Source organism: Cebidichthys violaceus, unplaced genomic scaffold (genome assembly GCF_023349555.1).
Source record: "Cebidichthys violaceus isolate CVI_PGR_0920_01 unplaced genomic scaffold, fCebVio1.0.p SCAF_66, whole genome shotgun sequence".
NCBI lineage: Eukaryota > Metazoa > Chordata > Actinopteri > Perciformes > Stichaeidae > Cebidichthys > Cebidichthys violaceus.
Window position 1 is genome coordinate 1,009,857 of NW_027176883.1, and position 19,732 is coordinate 1,029,588.

Genomic DNA, 19,732 nt, shown 5'->3' on the forward strand with positions numbered 1-19,732 from the left:
AGCTGCGGCGCTGAAAGGGCACTGAGAGAGGGAACTAATACTGCACTGTTTTCCCCTTTTATTTCCTCTTTGAAATATCCCATTCATGGCACTTCCCTATTCTGTGTCACTGTTTTGCGATCAACTTGATTTTGGTTAGATCTGTGCTTTTGATAAGCTTCACAGAAACGTTTCATCAGTATCACAACATACTATCGGAGCGTGCAAGGTGGTTTCATCGACTAGCATGAGGAAACAACCGTAATTTTAAAGTGTGCTATTTTTAATGTGTTCCTTATTGTCGTCAAATCCCAGGACAAGAGCAAAAGCAACAGTGTATTGGGATTTACCTAACCCAACCCACTCATTCATACTGATGGCCTGTATTCTGAAGTGTGTACAGCAGCAGGACAGTGTATTTGACTCACTCTAGTGAAGGAGCATGTCACCCAGTGAACTGTTTGGACAACAATGGCGCTCTGGCACAGAGAAAGAAGAAGTAAATCCGGTTTTGACTCCACAGACAGTCAGTAAGATCAATTAATTGTTAGCTTCGGCCTTTTTATACGATTTGTTGACAATAACTGGTGTAGAAGATTCCAAAATAAAAAAATTAAAAATCCCTTTGTATTCAGATGCCTTGTGTCATTTCTCTCCTTGTTCCCTCCTTTCAGTCTCGTCTACCGAACTCCATGTGGCACCCTCAAAAAAAAAAAAAAAGAATGTAAAATTCAATCACAATAAGCAAATCTGCTCCCCCACAGGACATCATTGAGTGGCACGCAGCAACAGTGCAAGGTACTCCAATCAATGGCCTTGTTCGCTCCACACAGGCCTGGAGCTCGTAATTTGCATGACATTGGACGAGTTAGCAGTCTCTCTCTCTCGCTCTCTCTCTCTCTCTCTCTCTCTCTCTCTCTGTGTAGTGCGGCATTTCTCCGTCTTTTCTACTCCCACCTCAATTGCACGCTTGTTATGATCACACACACTCATTTTGCTTCATAACACACAAAAGACAAGGATGTTCACACAGGCCCAATGCGCCCCATGTGGGCTCTAAAGCTCACCCACAAAGTGAGAGAGAGGGGAAAAAGTACAATAATAAGAGAGGGGCGGGGTTATTTCATGACACGTAGATGTGAAGTTTCCACTGAACATTAATCCAACTTGCTGCAGCCTTCATGCTCTGGTTCCTGTCTACTGCTGCTGGTGGGTGGACTTTGACTGGTGTGTGTGTGTGTGTGTGTGTGTGTGTGTGTGTGTGTGTGTGTGTGTGTGTGTGTTCTCTAAACCATCACTTTGTTTATGAGTGCTGTGTAATATACGGATCGCAAACCCCTCCCCGAAATAGCGGTCGTCCAATCATAGCTTAATAATGAGTTCCAACAGGAGACAGCGGTGTGCAGGGGGCTGTAGTAAGAGGGACGGTTAGGATGCAACGTTCAGAGGTTTGTGTCTTTTTTTTTTTTTAGCCTTTCCAAAACACAAGATAAGTGGGAGGAGTTCACAGAGAAACAACCGCCCCGCTCTTCACGAGGCTGTTAGAAGAACCTTTACATGTTGGAGAGGATTGGCCTTGGCTCGGGTCCGTATTCTAATTTAGAAATTGCTCCGAGTTTTGAGTGGTAGCACTGTCATCGTTGTAAGCCGTATATGTGCTATGCAAGAATGGAAAGCTTGACAGGCATAGCAACAGTAACTAAGGGAAGCGAGGCCTAGTGAACAGATATACATCACACACACACACACACACACACACACACACACACACACACACACTGCTGTCTTTCTCCTCTGTCTATCAGGTGAAGGGCAAAGGGAAAGGGTTTGTGCAAGCGGCAGCTAAGTGGCTCAATGCAATCGACTTGCTCACCGTAGCAACCTGCAGAATTCCACCGCCTCCCCGCGAGCCTGGCAGACTATCTGTTCACCCTCCCTTCCCTCCTCCTTCCTTTCCTACCTCCCTTCCTCCCTGCTCTCTCTCTCTCTCTCTCTCTCTCTCTCTCTCTCTCTCTCTCTCTCTCTCTCTCTCTCTCTCTCCCATCCCCCACTCCAGTAGCACCAGGGAAGCGGTGACGTGGGAGCTCTCAGCTCTGAGAACAGAGAGAGAGAAAGAGGACATGGAAAGAAAGCCTGGAAGAGAGCGAGAGGGCAAGGTGGGAGAGAAAAGACGGGAGATGCCGCACTAGGGAGGGAGAGACAGAGAGAGAGAGAGAGAGAGAGAGAGAAGGAAAGAAAAAAGATAAAGATCCTCCCTCTCCAAGCACTGGCTGACAATGACACTGGGAGAGTCATTTCGAAGCAATGAGCCAGAAAACGCAGAGCCGCCAACGCCATTCATCCTCCTAAGCACGACACTCAGTCACCGCCTCGCCACAATCACATTCATCTCTGAGAGAATAGCGCTGGCTTAATAAAATGTATAGCAGACCACGTGTGTTATTAAAAAAAAACAGCCCGTCTGAATGCAGGGACTCATATTCATGAAAAATAATGGAAAAGTGGATTTTGATTGTGCGATACATGCAGCTCTCTCCTGCTCCATTTATACTGAAATGGATGTAAAAGAATATTAAGTGGATTTGTAAAAAAAAAAAAAAAAGTAATAATAATACATAATATGCTGTTATAATATGTGCATATTTGATTGATCACCACACCAGACAAAAAAATAAAACTAATAACTAAATATTAGTTTAACCTGAGGTGTCGGTGTTGAAATGTACAAAATACAGAAGTACATTACAAGTAAATGAGTTATGCTCTTAAACCAATCATTCAGAATAGCTGGTATAGAAATGACACCGTTCATAGCAGTGAAGTGTCACATCACTTATCCCTCTCCAAGTAGGACATCTTGTAATTTGCCTGAATTGAATATTCATGTCCCAGCTACCAGCCCTACTCCACTTTCTCTTCCTCTCTACAAATAATCAAAAATACCATTTCATTTCCCCCAATCAGCCCCAGGTCCATGTGCTGCCGACGAGATGGAAAACACAGCGTGTCGTTAAGCTGCCAGCTAATCAGCGCTGGCTAGTAATCCCTCCCTCTTTCCGTCACGTCTTCCAAAACAGGCCCCTTCCCCTCCCTTCCCTCCCTCCCTCCCTCCCTCCTCCACCACCACCATCATCATCACTGCTGCTGCTGCTGCTGCTGCTGCTGCTGTAGTCTGCCTGTGAGATGGATGGCACAGCCCTAATCACCCCCTGCAGTGCACTGTCAGCATGGCCGCAGGCCGCTCTTAACATTTACACCACATGATCACACACGCTCACACAATAAACACCAGCCAATAAGTGAGAAAAAAAAAAATCTACTCTCACTCCTCTCTCTTTTTTTTTTCTCGTCCTTCGCTTTCCAGCTCCCTCGGTGAGCCCTGCCCAAGGCCCACCACTTCTCTCGCTGTCACCTCGGATGGATTCAGTGGGATGTCCTTTGGGCTGAGGCTTCTCCTTCTCCTCCTCCTCCTCTTCCTCCGCCTCCTCACGCGGCGCCTTCCTGCCGTTACCTCCAGGCTGGAGTCTCGTCGGCCTAGCGCAGCAGCTCTTGGCTTCCAGCCGCCTCACCACCAGCTTCGACGGGGGGGGGGGGGGGGGGGGGGGGGTCCACTCCCATATCAGCATCCTCTCATGCGGTCTCGGCTTTAAGGTTTCCTCTCAGGCAAGCTTTCAGTCAAGTCCACATGGAGACACGCATTCACATTGGTGTGTCAGAAGTGCAGATTTTAGCACGGTTTGCGACTCTCAGATCGGTCCAGCGCAGCTACAACGGAAAAATGTTCAGCATCTTAAATATTAACACAAAAACCCGGAGACAAGGGCTATTTCTGTACTTCAACATTCACATGGGGGGGGGGGGGGGGGGGGGGGTAAATCATTGAAAGACAGAGGACCCATGGACACGAGACTAAAGAAGCGGGTGAGCTTCATCGTCTTAGTTTGTATTGTGATCACACGGGGCGTATTCCTCTTTGAAGTTGTGTTTAATCAGCTCACCACAAACTAACACAGATTCATTATAATGCCAGCATGGGAGTATTGGTTGCACTGGACTCATTTAAAGGGGGGCTTTGGAGGGGACAGGGTACGTACGCATTGCTCAGAGGGGTGGTAGGTTGGGGGTTCAGTAAGGGCCAAACACTACATTTTTGCCCTGAGGCCCTGAGGTTAATCTGGTCACGATCTTAGCCTGGACTTAGAGACCACAAATATTTAACAGGAAGCATGTGTTGCAAACTGGAGGTGTGAAGTTTTATAGAAATGTGAAACCAGGGAGGGAAAGACTGATGGAGCTATGCCATCAAGTTGCATTATCCGAAGTGTAGGATCCAGCATTTTTAGAGCTCGACACCTACGAAGTGATGGTCAAAAAGGGAAAAAGCAGCGTTCCGAGTAATATTTATGAATAACTTTGCAGAGACATTGCGTGCTGTCTCTTTCTCTCTTAAACACACACACGCACACACACACACACACACACACACACACACACACACACACACACCGCCAGTTAAAGTGCTCAGACCTCATTCCTGACATTTTGTGCTACTGTAATGCATAAAGTTGTCGGGTTGTCGGGTTCAGGTGGTTGAATAAAGCATATTTTTGTCATTTTTCTTCGCGAGCTAGGCGGTGTGGATAGACTCTTATAAACGGGTCAAGTGGGTGCAGGTAATAAAAAACGCTTACACACACATCACTAGAGTCTAAATGTTATATCTCGGGCTTCTGCTGCTTCAGTTTTGACAATTTCTTATTTTTAGATATGCCTTTCTTATGTCACTCACGAGGATTTACCTGCTCGGCATCCCTAAAGCTACAGCCACCATCTGTGTGACTGTTGTCCTTTTATGTTTTTGATATCAGTCCTGCAGATCGACCCGTACAAGGCGCGGTTTGCCCACCCCCTGCTACAGCGTGGAACACATTTCTTAACCCTAATCGAGATGTTTGATGATATGCTTTCTGTTGGCTTTATTCTTCCATGTACAGCCAAAACATGTAGTTCTGCGGATGTGGAGGGCAGTTCCTCCTGGTAAGAGCTATTCCAATAGACCGTCCTCCAACAGGAGATAGCCTGGCTGTATCACCTGCGGGCAAACTTTTAGATTCACAACATGTGCTTCTTCTATTTATTTCAATTAACTATTTTCAGCAGCAGAAACTTTGATCTTGGCCAGCCAGCTCCTCTCCAAAGCAGCTTCTTTTCGTAGGTCTTGCTGCTTCTCAGTGAGCTTGTTTTAGGAGCTCCTCTCTGGTGTCCAGCTGCTGTCTGAAGAGCCTCCTCTCTGCAGACGACTCTTTGGTTGTCCACCCACCTCTTTCCGGTTCAGAGGTGGTGGTGGTGGTGGTGGTGGGCTTCTGTGTGTCCTCCTTTTCTGGACCCTTCCTCTTTACTTCCAGCTCCTCAAGGTGGCTCACCTCATTCTGCTGCTGATTCATGGCCTCGCTCCAATCTTTTCCAATTATGAATTTCAACTACTGTTATAGTTTCTCAAATAATTTGGGGCCAGACACCTTACGTCTTTTGGGATCACAAAGAGCTTACAAAGAAACAACTAGCATTTTTTTGTATTATTACTGCAAATCGGCCGCATGTTATGAAAAATAAAAAGTCTCGTTCCGTGATGATTCAGGGCTTCTTACTGCAGGATCCCTGTCACACATGCTTTTAACAGACTTCATGAACTCACAAAGCCGGATACAAACACAGCAGTTTTAACAGCTTTGACCTATTAATCAGAGAAAATAGCCGCGCTGACGTGAGTACATGTGCTCAAATTAAAATAACTGCTATCGTTTAATCCTGCGGTAGGTTTGTTTGCTTTCACACCACGACCAAAGAGTCCGCTTCCCAACCTTTTAAAGCGGTCTCCGTTGGACCAGAGTTTGACTGACACCGGTCCAAAAGAACCGACCGCGAGTTTCTTTTCATTGAACCAAACAGGTGTGGCTGTGAAAACACCTTTACACTCCCGTTAAAATACTAAAGAATTCATGTTGTGGATAAAGAAAGTGTGTGTTTAGGATCCTGAGAGGAAAATACATGCTCAGCAAAGGGGGCAAAAATGATCTAATTTCAGGATTATTAGATGTTTTTTGTTTTTTAATTTCTTCATGTTTTGTCTGAAGCTTCAACAAATGGAATTCAAACACTTTGTAGACACTGTCTGAATTCAGGTTTAGTGTGCGAAATATATTATTAGATTAGTATTCATTTAGTTCTTAGTTATCTCACCAGGAATGGATGAAATAAAAATAAATGCGCAAGAGGAAAAACTCAAGAGACCCTCCCCTGCTTTCCCAATTCATCTAGACTGCATAACCACCCCCCACCCCCCCTCTGACCTCCCAAATCTATTCAGTCCATTTCAGTGGCAGAATGGACTTACATTTAAAGCACATATGGATTTGAATGCCGATTTTAAAGCAGCTATAAAGGCCGTTTTTATGGCGAAAATGTGTTTTTACAATGACGGGAGAGGGCCGGGGCTTGTGGGAAATGGTGTGTCGGTATAGGAGACTCCTCTTTACTTTTTTTATAGGCCCTCCTCCAGCGTGACATTCACATCATTTGGTTACGACATTTTACAGCTCACTTGTGCTTGGCACCTCTCTGCTTTACTTCCTCGTGTGCATTTTTTTTCCCGAGAATTCCTGCCGGTCAGATAGAATGTTGTGCCTATGCACACACGCCTGCATGGTTTATGTACATGACCCCCCCCCCCCCCCCCCTCCTCCTATTTGACCCGTTGACCCCGACCGTCCAATGAAACCATGTGTCCGCTCCAAACCAGACTCCGCTCAGCTGCCGTCTCTGTCTCTCCTCCGGCCTCCCCATCGACAACGCACATGTCTTCCTCCACGGCTCCCTGCCAGACACGCAATTATTTCCATGTGCGCCGTTGGCATCGGACAGAAGAAATGCATCTCCCAGGAGTCACTTGGTGGCCAGGAGAGCATCGGTCCACGGTTCATCTGTGAGTCAGGAGGGAGAGGCACTGTTGACTGCAGATTGACCACAAGTAGTTATAAAATACATAGATATAACTAGTTTCATCGTGTGTGTGTGTGTGTGTGTGTGTGTGTGTGTGTGTGTGTGTGTGTGTGTGTGTGTGTGTGTGTGTGTGTGTGTGTGTAAGCACGGTATATGAGGGAGGCTTAACCCACGTCACTATCAACGTAAGATCTGTTTTGTACTTTTGTCCCCGTGAGTCAGCGAGCACAGCGGCCACTGCTCCGACATGACGGCTACCTGCGTCTGACAAAAACACACATCGTCATCGATTACATGTGTAGTTAGAAGGCTGAGTCACTGTGATGACAGGACACACCTTCCTCTCTCTGTCTCTCTCTCTCTCTCTCTCTCTCTCTCTCCCTCTCGCTCTCTGAATGTACAGGAGACACAAACAGCTTGTGTCGTGAGCAGGAGGAGTCTTTGGAAAACCTCCCACGAGACTCATTTCACCCATGAGTCATGTGCACCCATTAACTTCTACGTCATTTCAGATAAAAATAACTCCGGTATCAGGATTGCGTCTGGAATCGGTAATCGCACGCTTGGTGATTTATGCGTAGCTCCCAGCTTTGTGCATCTCCAGCGCCTTTTTGAATTATACTCAAAGGAGGAGATAATGAGTGTGACTTCACGAATCCCAAAGAATTGAGTCCGTCTCCTCGGCAGGTTCAAAACATTTGTCTCACGTTGGGAGATCAGATTCTTTGGAAGGCAGCTCTGGAGATGACGTTTGTGGCTGCCACAAAGACCAAACCCCTGGAGAAGTGAGATGTTAGAGGTGTGTGTTCATTTAACACAACACTGAAATACATAATGTCAATTCTGATTGAACACATGACGGTGTATAACACCACATATACAGAGCCAACATGCAGTCATCCGGTAAATGTAAGGTACTGACGTGAGTGGTCGATGTTCTCATCGTCGGACATGTTTTATTTAAGTCACGTGATTAAGTTTTGTGCTGTTCATTATTTTTACAAAATGACATCAAATGGTGAAAGTCTCTTTCGGGATGAAGTCTCTGACAGGTGCTGTGTCAAAGAAATGAATAGAAATGTGTGTTGTGAAAAAAGATGTCGAGTTTCTCATCGGTTTACAACATTATTAGTCCACTTCTCCATTTCTCACTAAGCATCACTGCTAACAAAACCAATAAAGTGCGTCATGAGCGCAGGCTGAGCTGTTGTTAAAGGTGCATTAAAACCTGCCGGCAGTTCGGTGGTGACTCACTTGTTTGATCTTTGTAAAAAAAAAAAAAAAAGAGAGAGAGAAAGGAAAAAGCTGAAGTCCCTGTGGAAAATAATGTGAAGAGTGAAATGAAGCGATGACAGTTTGGGCTGTTCAGCCGTGGCCGTTCGACGAACCACAACTACAACCTTTGACTGTTCTAATAACTGAAACTCTGCTCGACTGTAACGTCCGTTTAAACTGTCACGTTTCCAGGAGAGAGAGAGAGAGAGAGAGAGAGAGAGAGAGGGAGAAGTCTCCTTCCCAGGTGAAACATTTTGAAAAGGTTTAATTAAAAACAAACATCCAAGTCAAATTTGGCAAAGCCGAAAGGGGAATGTTGCAGTCTTTCAGCCGATGATAAAATCTGAAACGCCTGGAATTCTTTTGTTTTCATAACTGAGTCAATTATCCTTTTTTTTCTCTCTTTTTTTTTTTTACAACAGCCAGTACTCCGTCATCTTTTCATTCTGTATATTCAGTTCCTAATTAATCATAAGAGTCAGAAGACGTTTATTCATGAGACAAAGTGAGTCTCCTGTCTGGTTCATTCCTCTGCGGTTTAACAGTCATGCTGATTTGGCAATGCACATCTTTATTTCCCTATGAGCAAAAATATGTGCCGCAATGAATCACATCCTTTCCACTGGACTTTGTTTCACGGCACCCCTCGTCTCCCTTCCGTCATCCTGTTTCCCCCCCCCCTCTCTGCTGTCATTTAATCTGCAGTGCGACGCAGACAGTGTCACTTTTTCCTCCGTGGAAATGTCACCTCAATCGGATGCCCTCACTTCCTGGGCGAAGCGGTGGCGTCATCGGATCCGTGGGTCCAAGTGAACTTGTCCTTAAACATCGGCTCTTGTGTTCACCTGCTGCTCCTGCTCCCTGTATGTGAAAATACCCTGGAATAGACACTTTCCAGCGCAACACATTCACTGGAAATGAACACTCATTTCCAGTGAATGTCTTTGTCCCCTCTGACAGAGATTTTTAAAACTGTCACTACGTCACTGTTTATGATCAGCACTTTTTCCCGTTTAAGCTTCTCCCATGCAGGGTTATGTTTCATGTGAAAGGTGCAGCTGTGGAGTTAACTTTATGTATTTAAAAAAAGTAATTGAGCGAAATGTTGAATAACAACATGATTTATTTACCAGTTATAACTTCCTAACCTTGTGGGTTTGATAGAGTATTAATAACAGGATGTATCTCATGTGAAAAGGGATGGAGTTACATTTCCTGCATTCTAAATGCGTGTTCAATTTCTTCTGGAATTTCTCTGGAATTTCTTGAGAATTTGTCATGTGCTGCTCTTACAGGAGGAAGTGATCATCTTCATGCGCAGTAGATCAGTCAGTTCCACCTGCATGAAAAGGACCGTTGTCATGTTCCTAAATGAAAGAATGAAGACACGAAGTGATCGGCTTATTTAGTCTGAGGAATCGGCAGCAACCTAACGCACCTCTGACCTTCTATTTGTTTTTGGTTTGTGTCAGAGACCACGTGTAGAAGTGAGCGGGTTTATCGGAATTGTTTATGAGCTCTAAAGACACCAGACCTGTTTGTTCGCCTCCAGCGTCACGTTTTGTCTTTGCTTGTTTTGTTTGTTTTTCTTCCCTTTAAATGACGCTTCATTTTGCATGAATATATAAAACAAACCATGTTATAAACAGCTGAACGCGGCTGTCTGCTGGTGTTCGTGTGTCTCGTTAATGAACACTGAGCGGGACTCGGCGGTGCTGCTCAGGTGAAGTTTATGTTCGCACACGCACGTGCAGCATCACATTCCCATCCGCGCCCTGGAGCACGTGCCATGTTCCAAAAGCTCTATACATGTCGACGATAACTGTCGCGTGAGCGCTGTGTTTAATCAACCTTTGGCGTCATCAGCTATTGTCCAACTGCTTTTGACATACTAAGGCTCATACTATGTGCTGAGCCTAAACACGTTACGTGACCAATGCTGGTGTCTGTTAGCCGTGAGGAGCACACAGGTGACGGAGCGGTCGTCCGTTAAAAGCTTCCCGCGCGGTAACGCCTCCCATTAAGCCCCTCAGCGTCTAATTGACCGCCGTGTTTCTTTTGCTCGTCCTTAATTTAGGAATGACGCAGCTGAATTAGCAGACTGTGCGTAACGCGGCGCCCTTGTGCGCGCGCCGAAGCCGCGGATGCGCGAGCCCCGCCGCCGTGCCGCAGAGAACTGAAACCAGTGAAGAACAACGGCTTGTTTTTTTGACAGTCAAGGGTGCTCGCGAGAGGGATACTTGACGCAAATATGCACGCGTGAATGGGCTGCGGTCGTTTATTTAAAGACATATTTCACCGTCGATTTGCACTCATTGCCTTATAAGGAAAGACAGTCGTGCCTTTCTGCAATAGGCCGAGCGCTGCAGCCTGCGGGAGCCCTGCACTTTAACCCTTTCACTGCTGAATTTTATTTGGTCCAACCGTATAAAACAATGCAGCGAGGGCTTCAAAGACAATTTCACATTTGTATTGTTAAAGCAATGCATCGAAAATGTGTCCGTGCATTAGATATAAGTGCAATGAATAACACTAAACAACTGGATGTAGCAGACAATGGCATAAGCAACTGGATATGTGATTTTAAATCTCCTCTTTGTCCGTCTATATCACATTTTTGTATTATTATTATTATTTTCACTTTGGTACAACCTTGATAAGCACTGCCATTTAAAAAACTCTAGGTTTGGTGCCAGACGTCTTTGTGTCGCTTTAACGTCAGGCCTAAGCTGGTTCACACCGTGAGCCACGTCTGCACGCTCTCCGTGCCAAGCGATAACGGAACCGTCTGGTGCCTGTCCTGTCGGGACTCCGTAGTCAGAAATGACCCTGCTGGAGTTAAAGCCGGCGGGGTGAGAGCCCCGACAGGGGACGCTGACCTACATCGACTGCCACACAACCAGGGGCTATGTTTTAACACCGCGCGAGAGAGAAGGGGGGGGAAAAAAAAATCCACCAGAAAATCCCCCGCGACGCGTGCCATCCGACATGTCATCTCTTTGTGCGACCTGGACTCAGAGAGGATATGGAACATCTCTTCATTGTACGGCGCACAACAGCGGCCGGGCTGTGCCAGCAGTTTAACTATACACGAGCAATGATTCGTGGCGCATTACACATAAGCGGCTCAGTGCACCGCTACAGCAGCACCTAATGGGGAACGTGTTTCCCCGTTACACCGGGAGCCCCCGTAATAGACGAGGCCTCGTTACGGCAGCGGCGATACATCAGTGTCGGAACAGGCTCTGGCCTTAACGTCAGTTGGGCCTATCAGGTGGAATAACTCGTTTTGTGGTACTGATTGTCTTGTGGACCCAACTGTACCATGTGCCCGACCCATTAACACACGTGTGATAGCCACTGAACCCAGCCCGAACGTGTTCTGGCTGAAAATACTAAATGAAGCCTTAAGGCCTGGACAAGCTGCAACATTCGAGCTGCTGAGCGGCACATCAGGCCATCGCGGGTTAGGATAACGCGCTCTCCTCTTTCACAGCACCCTCTTGCAGTTGGATCTCGCTTCACATCCAGCAACACCAGAGGCAGGCGCGGTGCGTTCACTGTTTCATCTCCCAGCTCGTACTTTAGACAACCGCATTCCGTTTTGGTTTGTTTGAACGTGCATGTCTTTGGTTGAACGTTGTAAAATGTGTTATGTGCGCTATTATTGTTATCTGCGTGGATTCCTGTGTCATGGGAGGGGAAGGTTTCGTTCCGACCAAACAAAACAGTAGCTGACTTCACATACCGGCACTCCTTCTCTGCCAGAGGGGAGAAACAAACCTGTCTTCTATAGTACAAGTCTGGGAAAAGGAAGAAGAAAGATTTCCCCTAATCATTTTGGTTTTGTGCCACAGCATAGCCAAGAAGAGGTGTGTGTGTGTGTGTGTGTGTGTGTGTGTGTGTGTGTGTGTGTGTGTGTGTGTGTGTGTGTGTGTGTGTGTGAGAGAGAGAGAGAGAGAGAGAGAGAGAGAGAGAGAGAACTGATTTCCTGGCATATTCATGTTTTATTTGTGCCGATACAGACTAACAGTTGAATAATTAAGAAGTCATAACGTATTCTAGTTAAATAATCTGTAATCATATAATTCAGGCTTCAACCAGTTGTTGCCATGGTTTCCACCCCCTTCACTAAATACCACGTGTTTTCACACATCTGTCTTCTCCTACATTAGAACTATTTACACATTGTTCATATGCCAACGAAGTCGCGATGACACTTTTTTGTCCCGACAGCACCTGAATGCAGCACGGGAACAACCCCCCCCCCCCCCCCCCCCCTCCCTCCGCCCCTATTACCTCCCCCTTCTCTGACGTCACGCCAACGGCTATTTGCATGGAGTGTTTTCTCGCTGCAGCTTCAACTCGCATGCAGAACGAGTGTCTCCGAGGGGAAAGCGAGGGAAGAGGCGCAGTGAAAATAGGAGGAGGAGGGGGGCTCTTCTCCAGCAGCAGGAACAAAACAAAAAAAAAAGGGACTGAACGCGAGGATAAGGTGTCGGATAGCAAAAAGAAGAGGGTTGAAAAAAAAACAAAAAAAAAGACAGAAGAGCCGCTACTCTTGTATCGGAAAATGGAGCTGCCCGCCGCGGGAGAGCACGTCTTTGCGGTGGAGAGCATCGAGAAGAAGCGCAGCAGAAAGGTTTGTCACAAGCGCACTGAAGGACATCTTTACACACACACACATGCACACGGAAAGGAGGATCATGTTTTGGACTATTTGTTCTCTTTTTTTCATGAGATAATTTCTAAGGTGACGGCTGCAATGCAGAGTGAAAGTGTCTATGTGAAGTAACGTTGCGCTGATTATCTCGTTTCTCTCCATTCTCAGGGGAGGTTTGAGTACCTGGTCAAGTGGCGAGGGTGGTCTCCAAAGTAAGTCCCTTTTGTCAAACACAATAATCACGATGGTGACAAAACCACATTCAAAACAGAAGTGTGTTGTGTGTGTGAATGTGTGCGAGCTTAGGCGCGCACATGGACGGTTGCGCGTTCTTGCCTTTGGGCGCTCGACGCGTCGGCCTCGTTGATGGATGTGGTTTTGCAATGTATGCAATCCCCAGTGTGCCAATTAAAGGAAGACATGTCTGTAATTGAGCCCTATGTTTAACAAATGGCCGTATATCTACAGTTGAGTGGAGGCTGGGCAATTGTTCTCCTCCACGGCCGCGCGTAAAAGTTGCTCATGATTTATTACACGTGCATCCACAGGGAGTGCAACTGTCTCCGCGTGTTGTTTACACATGGCCATGCCTACAAATATGAGCTGTGGGAGGATTTACGAGCCACAGTTTGACAGGCCGATGTGTTCTCACTGCTCACTGTCTGCTCTCTGAATAGATACAACACGTGGGAACCAGAGGAAAACATCCTGGACCCAAGACTGCTCGATGCCTTCCAAGACAGGTAAGTTTCGAGTCCTCACAAGTGGAGAATCTCCCCCATTCTAAATCACACAAACAGGTTTCGATCAAACACATCTTACATTTCCAGTTCTCCACACAATAGCTGTCTGTTACTCATCCACGTGTTCAAAGTAGGAACTCCCTGAATGTTTGCAGTCGGGAACTGTGCAAGCTTGGTGTGGATAATCCCATGTGGATAATAAACTTCACATGTTCAGAAATGCAGCGCCCAGGGTTAGGATCAGGATTAGCACGAGTGTCATCAGAGGGTCAGGGTTACCCGAACAAACCGTGACGCTGTGACGCTACTTTGTCACCTGATAGTTATTTGAGTGTCAGCAAAAGGTTATCGTGCTAAAGTGCTCCCCTGCTGTCCCACCCCTCCGGTGTCCACATGCGCCTGTGTCATCTTCCCTATTACCCAATAAACCAATTATTATTGATTATGCAAACATGATAAACCTGCTTTATCAAAAGTTCTGTCTGGCTAGTAGTTTTTATTTGTAGACTTTACATATTTACGTCATTTAAGTAGCTACTGAAACCTCAAAGACATAAAAAACTAAAATAACAATGGATGTCTCATATGGGTTGTTTTCTTTCACCAAAAAAAAAAGTTAGTTGAAATGATTAAAACGTCTTCTCCTTCATTGAAAAGTCCAGATACTATGAATTCTAGAGAATCGTTCAATTCAAAAGTTTAACGACGAGAGACAACTCGTCTCCTGCCTCACTGAGAAGTCCACACTCGTGTAAGTTGCGTATTGGACCGTCATCGGCAGAGGTGGTCCTTCTCCCTTCGGCAGATTAATGTTGGAAGCGGCGTTCAAATGTCAAGCTCAGCTCGTACATCATTCTGCACAGTCGAAGGTCCGACATCCACGTGAAGTAGCAAAAAAAAAAGGCAGGAAAACGCACATCTTTTCTCAATCTGCTCATGATGTAGTGGATAGGCGAGAGGAAATGAAGATTGAAGTGAGCGGCGAACTAAATAGCAGCTTAGTAACTGTAATAAATCAGAGGCGCATGCACCGTCTCCATGTCTGACCAGAGGTACTTCCTGATGTCCTCTAGTAGAGGAACATGTGTCCCGTGGTCTTCAAAGTGGGCTACCATGGTGAAATTAGCTGCTTTGGCTAATTGCTAAATAGTCTGTTGAGTGACTGGACCAGACAGCTCCACATGAAGGACGGTGTAATTTAATTTCTTCAAAGCCTGGCGTGTTAAACTGTCACTGGCTTTTCTCTTCGCCTCCCTCACCTTTTTTCGCTCGCAGCAACCTCTTCAGGCTCAGGTCGCGCGTTAAAGCAAAACACCGACGTCACTTCTGTGTCTGTTTTTGCAATTACCTCTCTCTCGCTCTAAAGAGGAGCGATCGTATTGAAACTAATTGCGTGTCTCTCCGGGGAGCCAAATCGTCTGAATGCCGGGCTATGAAAATACACCGAGTTGTCATTGTAATTAGACGTGAGCGAAGGAGAGTGGGGGAGGGGACTGACATCACTCCCGTCTGCGGTATTGAGTTACTGCCTCGGAGAGACTCGCGTGGAGACGGAGTAAAGCTAAGGAAAGTCAAGAAAAAGGGCTGGTCTTTATCTTCTGCTGTAGACACAGACATTACATGAGACGGTGTGTGTTTTATGCCTCCTTTTTGAATCCACTGTCCCACTTGAGGACAAGTGTAATGAGACACCGAACATGAAGAAAGGTTAGGATGCTGTGAAAAGGTAAATGCATAACAAAAGATGCTCCTTTTTAATCTGCGCTGAACGAATTTCACTGTGCACCAGGAAGTGCAACTCCAACCTGTAACACGGGCTCCGTATTTCCTAATTGAGCCTGAGGAGGACACCCGTGACGTTTGTGTTGCCATGCAACGGCAGACTCATCTCTGCTAGACGGTGTCGCTGATTGGCCGCCGCTTTGTCTCTCCCACAGGGAACGCCAAGAGCAGCTGATGGGATATCGCAAGAGAGGACCCAAGCCCAAGCACCTTGTGGTTCAGGTGAGAAAGTGATGATACTCAACACTTCTCCTGATCATCAATAATGCAAGAGATGAAGTACAGCTTCGCTTAAGAGCCATTGTGCGCAATTCCCTCTCAGATCTCAGGAAGCAATATAGAATATAGAAGCATTTTGAATTTCAGATTAACCAAGAACAATAGATTTGCTTATTTTTAGGGACCAGTTCCCTGACCTAACAGTTGTAGCTAGATGCTCAGTGAATCGTACATTTAGCGCATCAATCACAGGTCCAAAAGGCCGGGGGGGAACCCCTCAGAAGAGTCTTTTTGTTCCTCTCAGGAGGGTGTCGGTGGTAACACATGGGATAAAGTCAATGACGGGACACAAAGCAGCCAGTGGCATTCCTCCGAGCTGAGGTCACAGCCACAGGAGACACTTTGAAATGTCACTCTGATGGCCCGGCCGGTGGCTGAAAGAGCTTCACAGTAGCTGTTGGAGGGCTGTGAAAACACGGACGAAGGCCCCTGAAATAAACGGCGTGCCTCAGAAGAGCCCCTCACACATTCCTAGCACTGCTTCTCCAGTGGGCCCCAACGAACCATGGCTTTTTGTTGTAGCCTGACACAGACACATGTGTGGATACTGTAGACAGTTCAACCATTGACCGCCAAACGCCCCACTGAGAGGGATGCTTGTGTAATGCTGATGGTGGTGTATGTGATTTGGGCTTTTTTTTTCTTTTCTTTTTGAATAACACAAATTACTGTCTGGTTTCACAGGTTCCGTCTTTCGCCCGGAGATCCAGTCTTCTGGCTGGTCTCCATGAGGCGGCCCTGGACGAGGACAGCTGTCAGAAGACCGGCCCCATCCAGATGCTCCGTCCCCAGGGCCAGCAGTACCAGCTGAACAGCAAGAAGCACCACCAGTACCAGCCGCTGTGCAGGGAGCGCGAGGCCGAGCAGCAACAGGCCAACGGCAAGAAGTTCTACTATCAGCTCAACGGCAAGAAGCACCACCACTACCAGCCGGACGTCAAGGAGCACGAGGCCATATTTCTTAACCCCCGAGAGTTAAAAGCTCCAGAGCTGGCTAACAAGGGTTACAACCTTCCCCCGGTGCTCCAGCAAAAGTGGGTCCGGGACAAGGACTCCGGCTGCCTGACCAAAGTCAAGGATATCACCATGGAGCTGAAGAAGCTTCCAGCGGACCTCAACGGCCACAAAGAGCCGGAGAGGGTGAAACCCAAAGAGGATGCTCTACCGCAGTCTAATGGGGTCAGCAACGGCAAGCTAAAGATCGTGAAGAACAAAAACAAGAACGGGCGGATTGTTATTGTCATGAGCAAGTACATGGAAAACGGAATGAAAGCAGCTAAGATTAAAAATGGCGATTCTGAAACCGCTGGAAAGCCACCGCAAGGAAGCGACAACAGCGCGGAGAACCACCTGGAGAAGATGAAACTCGTCAAGAAGCTCGGCCTCATGAATGGATTTGCTAAAGACCCCAAAGACAAACCAACAGTTCCCAGTTCTGGATTTAACGGACGTTGCTCCAAAGAAAAGGAACTGTTCCCCAAAGCGGAGCCGACTGTGATGGAACGGGATAAACATGTCGAGGTCAGGGGTCAGGGGCAGCTTTCAGCGGATCAGCCTTTACAACTGACAACCAAGCCTAATCTGCTCTCCCTGCCTTTGGATAGGGGAGTTCCCTCCCCTCTGGACAAAAGAGGAAGCCAAGGTGGATTTCAAGGACTGAAGCGGCACCTCTCTGACATCGACGGCGAGGTTCACGGGAGTAGTAAGAAGTTCTTGAGCTCCAGGAGTATCGGCGCTCCTAACGCGGCGTCTTCGCCCTCCCGAAGCATCGGCAGCGACCAAAACGGACGCCAGAGTCACGTCGGACTGCAGGACTGCGGCTACGCAGACCAAGAGGAACCTATCGACCTGAGCGTCGTCAAGTCCAGGCCCGACGCAGCCCGGCCTGAAACACGCACACAACCTCAGACTGTGAGACAAGCTGAAGCGCGCACACGGGCTGAAACGGACACACAAGCTCAAACACAAACGGACGCGCAGACAGAAACTGAAATACATAAAGAGGAGGAGAATATTAGCTCCTTGTCTGTTTCTACCCACGAAAAGACAAAAGAAGAGACATTTCCCTCTTTCCAGCCTTTCCTTGGGAATATAGTGATCACAGACATTACTACAAACTGCCTCACAGTCACATTTAAGGAATACATCACAGTGTAAGTGAACTGGGTACCAACTGTGCAACTGTATAAATGTACATTAGATATAGTTGTATTTTTCGGATGCTTGAATGTACAAATGGACCCTTGATGTTGCTTTCATTTTGTATAGTTCAGATTTTAAAAAAAAAAGAAAAAGAAAAGAAAGAAAGCTCCTTTATTGCATTATTTGCATATTTCTTCTCATAACTGTTGTTATTACTGGAGATGCAGTATCTAAATTTCAAACTTGGGTTAAAAAGCCAAATTAGGTCCAATAAATGTCTGAACTTTGAGATGCACTTAACTCTTGTAAATACTCCTCACTTTTCTATGGATGTACTTTCATTATACACTCAACCGTCTGCATCTCAGAACATGTTTAACAAATGTAGGCTATATGGAGAATTTTGTAAGGCAGAAAAATTATATTGAAACATGGTAAATTACACTGTGTGTGTGTGTGTGTGTGTGTGTGTGTGTGTGTGTGTGTGTGTGTGTGTGTGTGTGTGAACAGATGGACAGATTTAAACAAGGATGCATGCTGTTTGGACAGATTATGCTATTAAGCATGCTTAAACAAGCAGATGAAGAAAAAAAGAAGCGCCTTTCTGTCAATAAATGTGATTTGTGTTGTTGAAAGGGAAAACGGGATGTTTTTAAATGAAAGATTATTAATGGTTAATGTTTGATATATGCTCCTTTTTAAAGTGTTTTTTTTTTTGAGTCGTGCATCTCGAGATCTGATACTGAGCACAAGTCACTTCCATTAAGACAACAGACGTACAACCCTGGGACTCTATTTATTTTATGTTTTGTAGCAGTGCAGTTACAAAAAAAAAAAAAAAGGCTTTTTTTTTTTTTATTGAATCATATCAGTCACAAATCTGTGTTAACGCTGCCTGTTGAGCTGTGTAATCCAATAGATCAGCACCACCAGCTGGGTGCTCTATGACTCCGTTTGTCACGTTTCCGTTTCCCCCCCGCCTCCCCGACGCGTCCCGTAGTTATGAACGGGATTGAAAGGACTTCGTCCTGGTGTCATATTTTAGTAACTTTTGCATCACGGAGTTAATGTGAAAGCACACATCCTTTAACCGGATCTGTTCCCTTGTGTCACACATGCCCCCCCCCCCCCCCCCCCCTCCTCTCCTGTTTTCAAAGCCCCTTCCAGCACTGTGTGATCTGAGGTGCATTGAACTGCTCTGAGAACCATGATCAGATGCACTTTTGATGTTTTGTGTGCAGACTTAAAAAAAATAAAATAAAAATTAAGGCTTCCTATGATACATTTTGCAATAATAAAATTGTTTGCAAATGGACGTATGGACTTGTGTGCAATGTTTCTTTTAAGACCGACGTCATCTTGGACCAGGCTCACGGCTGGCATCCCATCCCACCCCACAGGGAGTCATTGAACCGGAAAGGGCGGCTGCCATAACGCTCTTTACATGGCCGTCCTTACCTCCAGAAGCTGCTAAATCTGTACATGGCTCTATTTGTGGCCATGTGTGTGTGTGTGTGTGTGTGTGTGTGTGTGTGTGTGTGTGCAGGGCTGCAGGCCTGTGAGGATTATGAACAGGGAGCGTTTATTTTCAGATGGGAACCCGGCTGTGTGCTTAATGTCGCAGGTCAGTCCTGGTGTCCTGGTCCATACAGGAGAGCGATGCCTCGTCATTCATTTAAAAACATTCAAGCGACTGCAGAGGCAGGCTTGCAACTGATATTGTGGTCAAATGAAGATAACAGGCGTGTGTCATCCAACCGTTAAATATGTTAAATACTCAAGAGAACAACTTCATTGGATAATACTTGTAATTTGAAATGCTGTTCATTAAACTAGATGCTGAAGAAGGTCACGTGTATGTGCCCTTGGA

General features: G+C 46.3%; 1 protein-coding gene across 1 annotated transcript; it reads left to right on the top strand.

Moving 5' to 3' along the window:
* Positions 1 to 12,673: 12,673 nt before the first annotated feature.
* On the top strand, positions 12,674 to 18,722 carry LOC137890572 (E3 SUMO-protein ligase CBX4-like). Its single transcript, XM_068734708.1, has 5 exons — positions 12,674 to 12,895; positions 13,085 to 13,128; positions 13,594 to 13,659; positions 15,597 to 15,663; positions 16,405 to 18,722. The coding sequence occupies exons 1-5, from the start codon at positions 12,827 to 12,829 to the stop codon at positions 17,875 to 17,877; spliced, it is 1,719 nt and encodes a 572-aa protein (XP_068590809.1). The 5' UTR covers positions 12,674 to 12,826; the 3' UTR covers positions 17,878 to 18,722.
* Positions 18,723 to 19,732: the final 1,010 nt, after the last annotated feature.

Excerpts from the sequence above, each read along its gene's own strand:
- LOC137890572 (XM_068734708.1), top strand. The coding sequence starts at position 12,827 with ATGGAGCTGCCCGCCGCGGGAGAGCACGTCTTTGCGGTGGAGAGCATC. Across the intron at positions 12,896-13,084 it reads AGAAGAAGCGCAGCAGAAAG|GGGAGGTTTGAGTACCTGGT; the intron begins GTTTGTCACAAG and ends CTCCATTCTCAG. Across the intron at positions 13,660-15,596 it reads CTCGATGCCTTCCAAGACAG|GGAACGCCAAGAGCAGCTGA; the intron begins GTAAGTTTCGAG and ends TCTCTCCCACAG.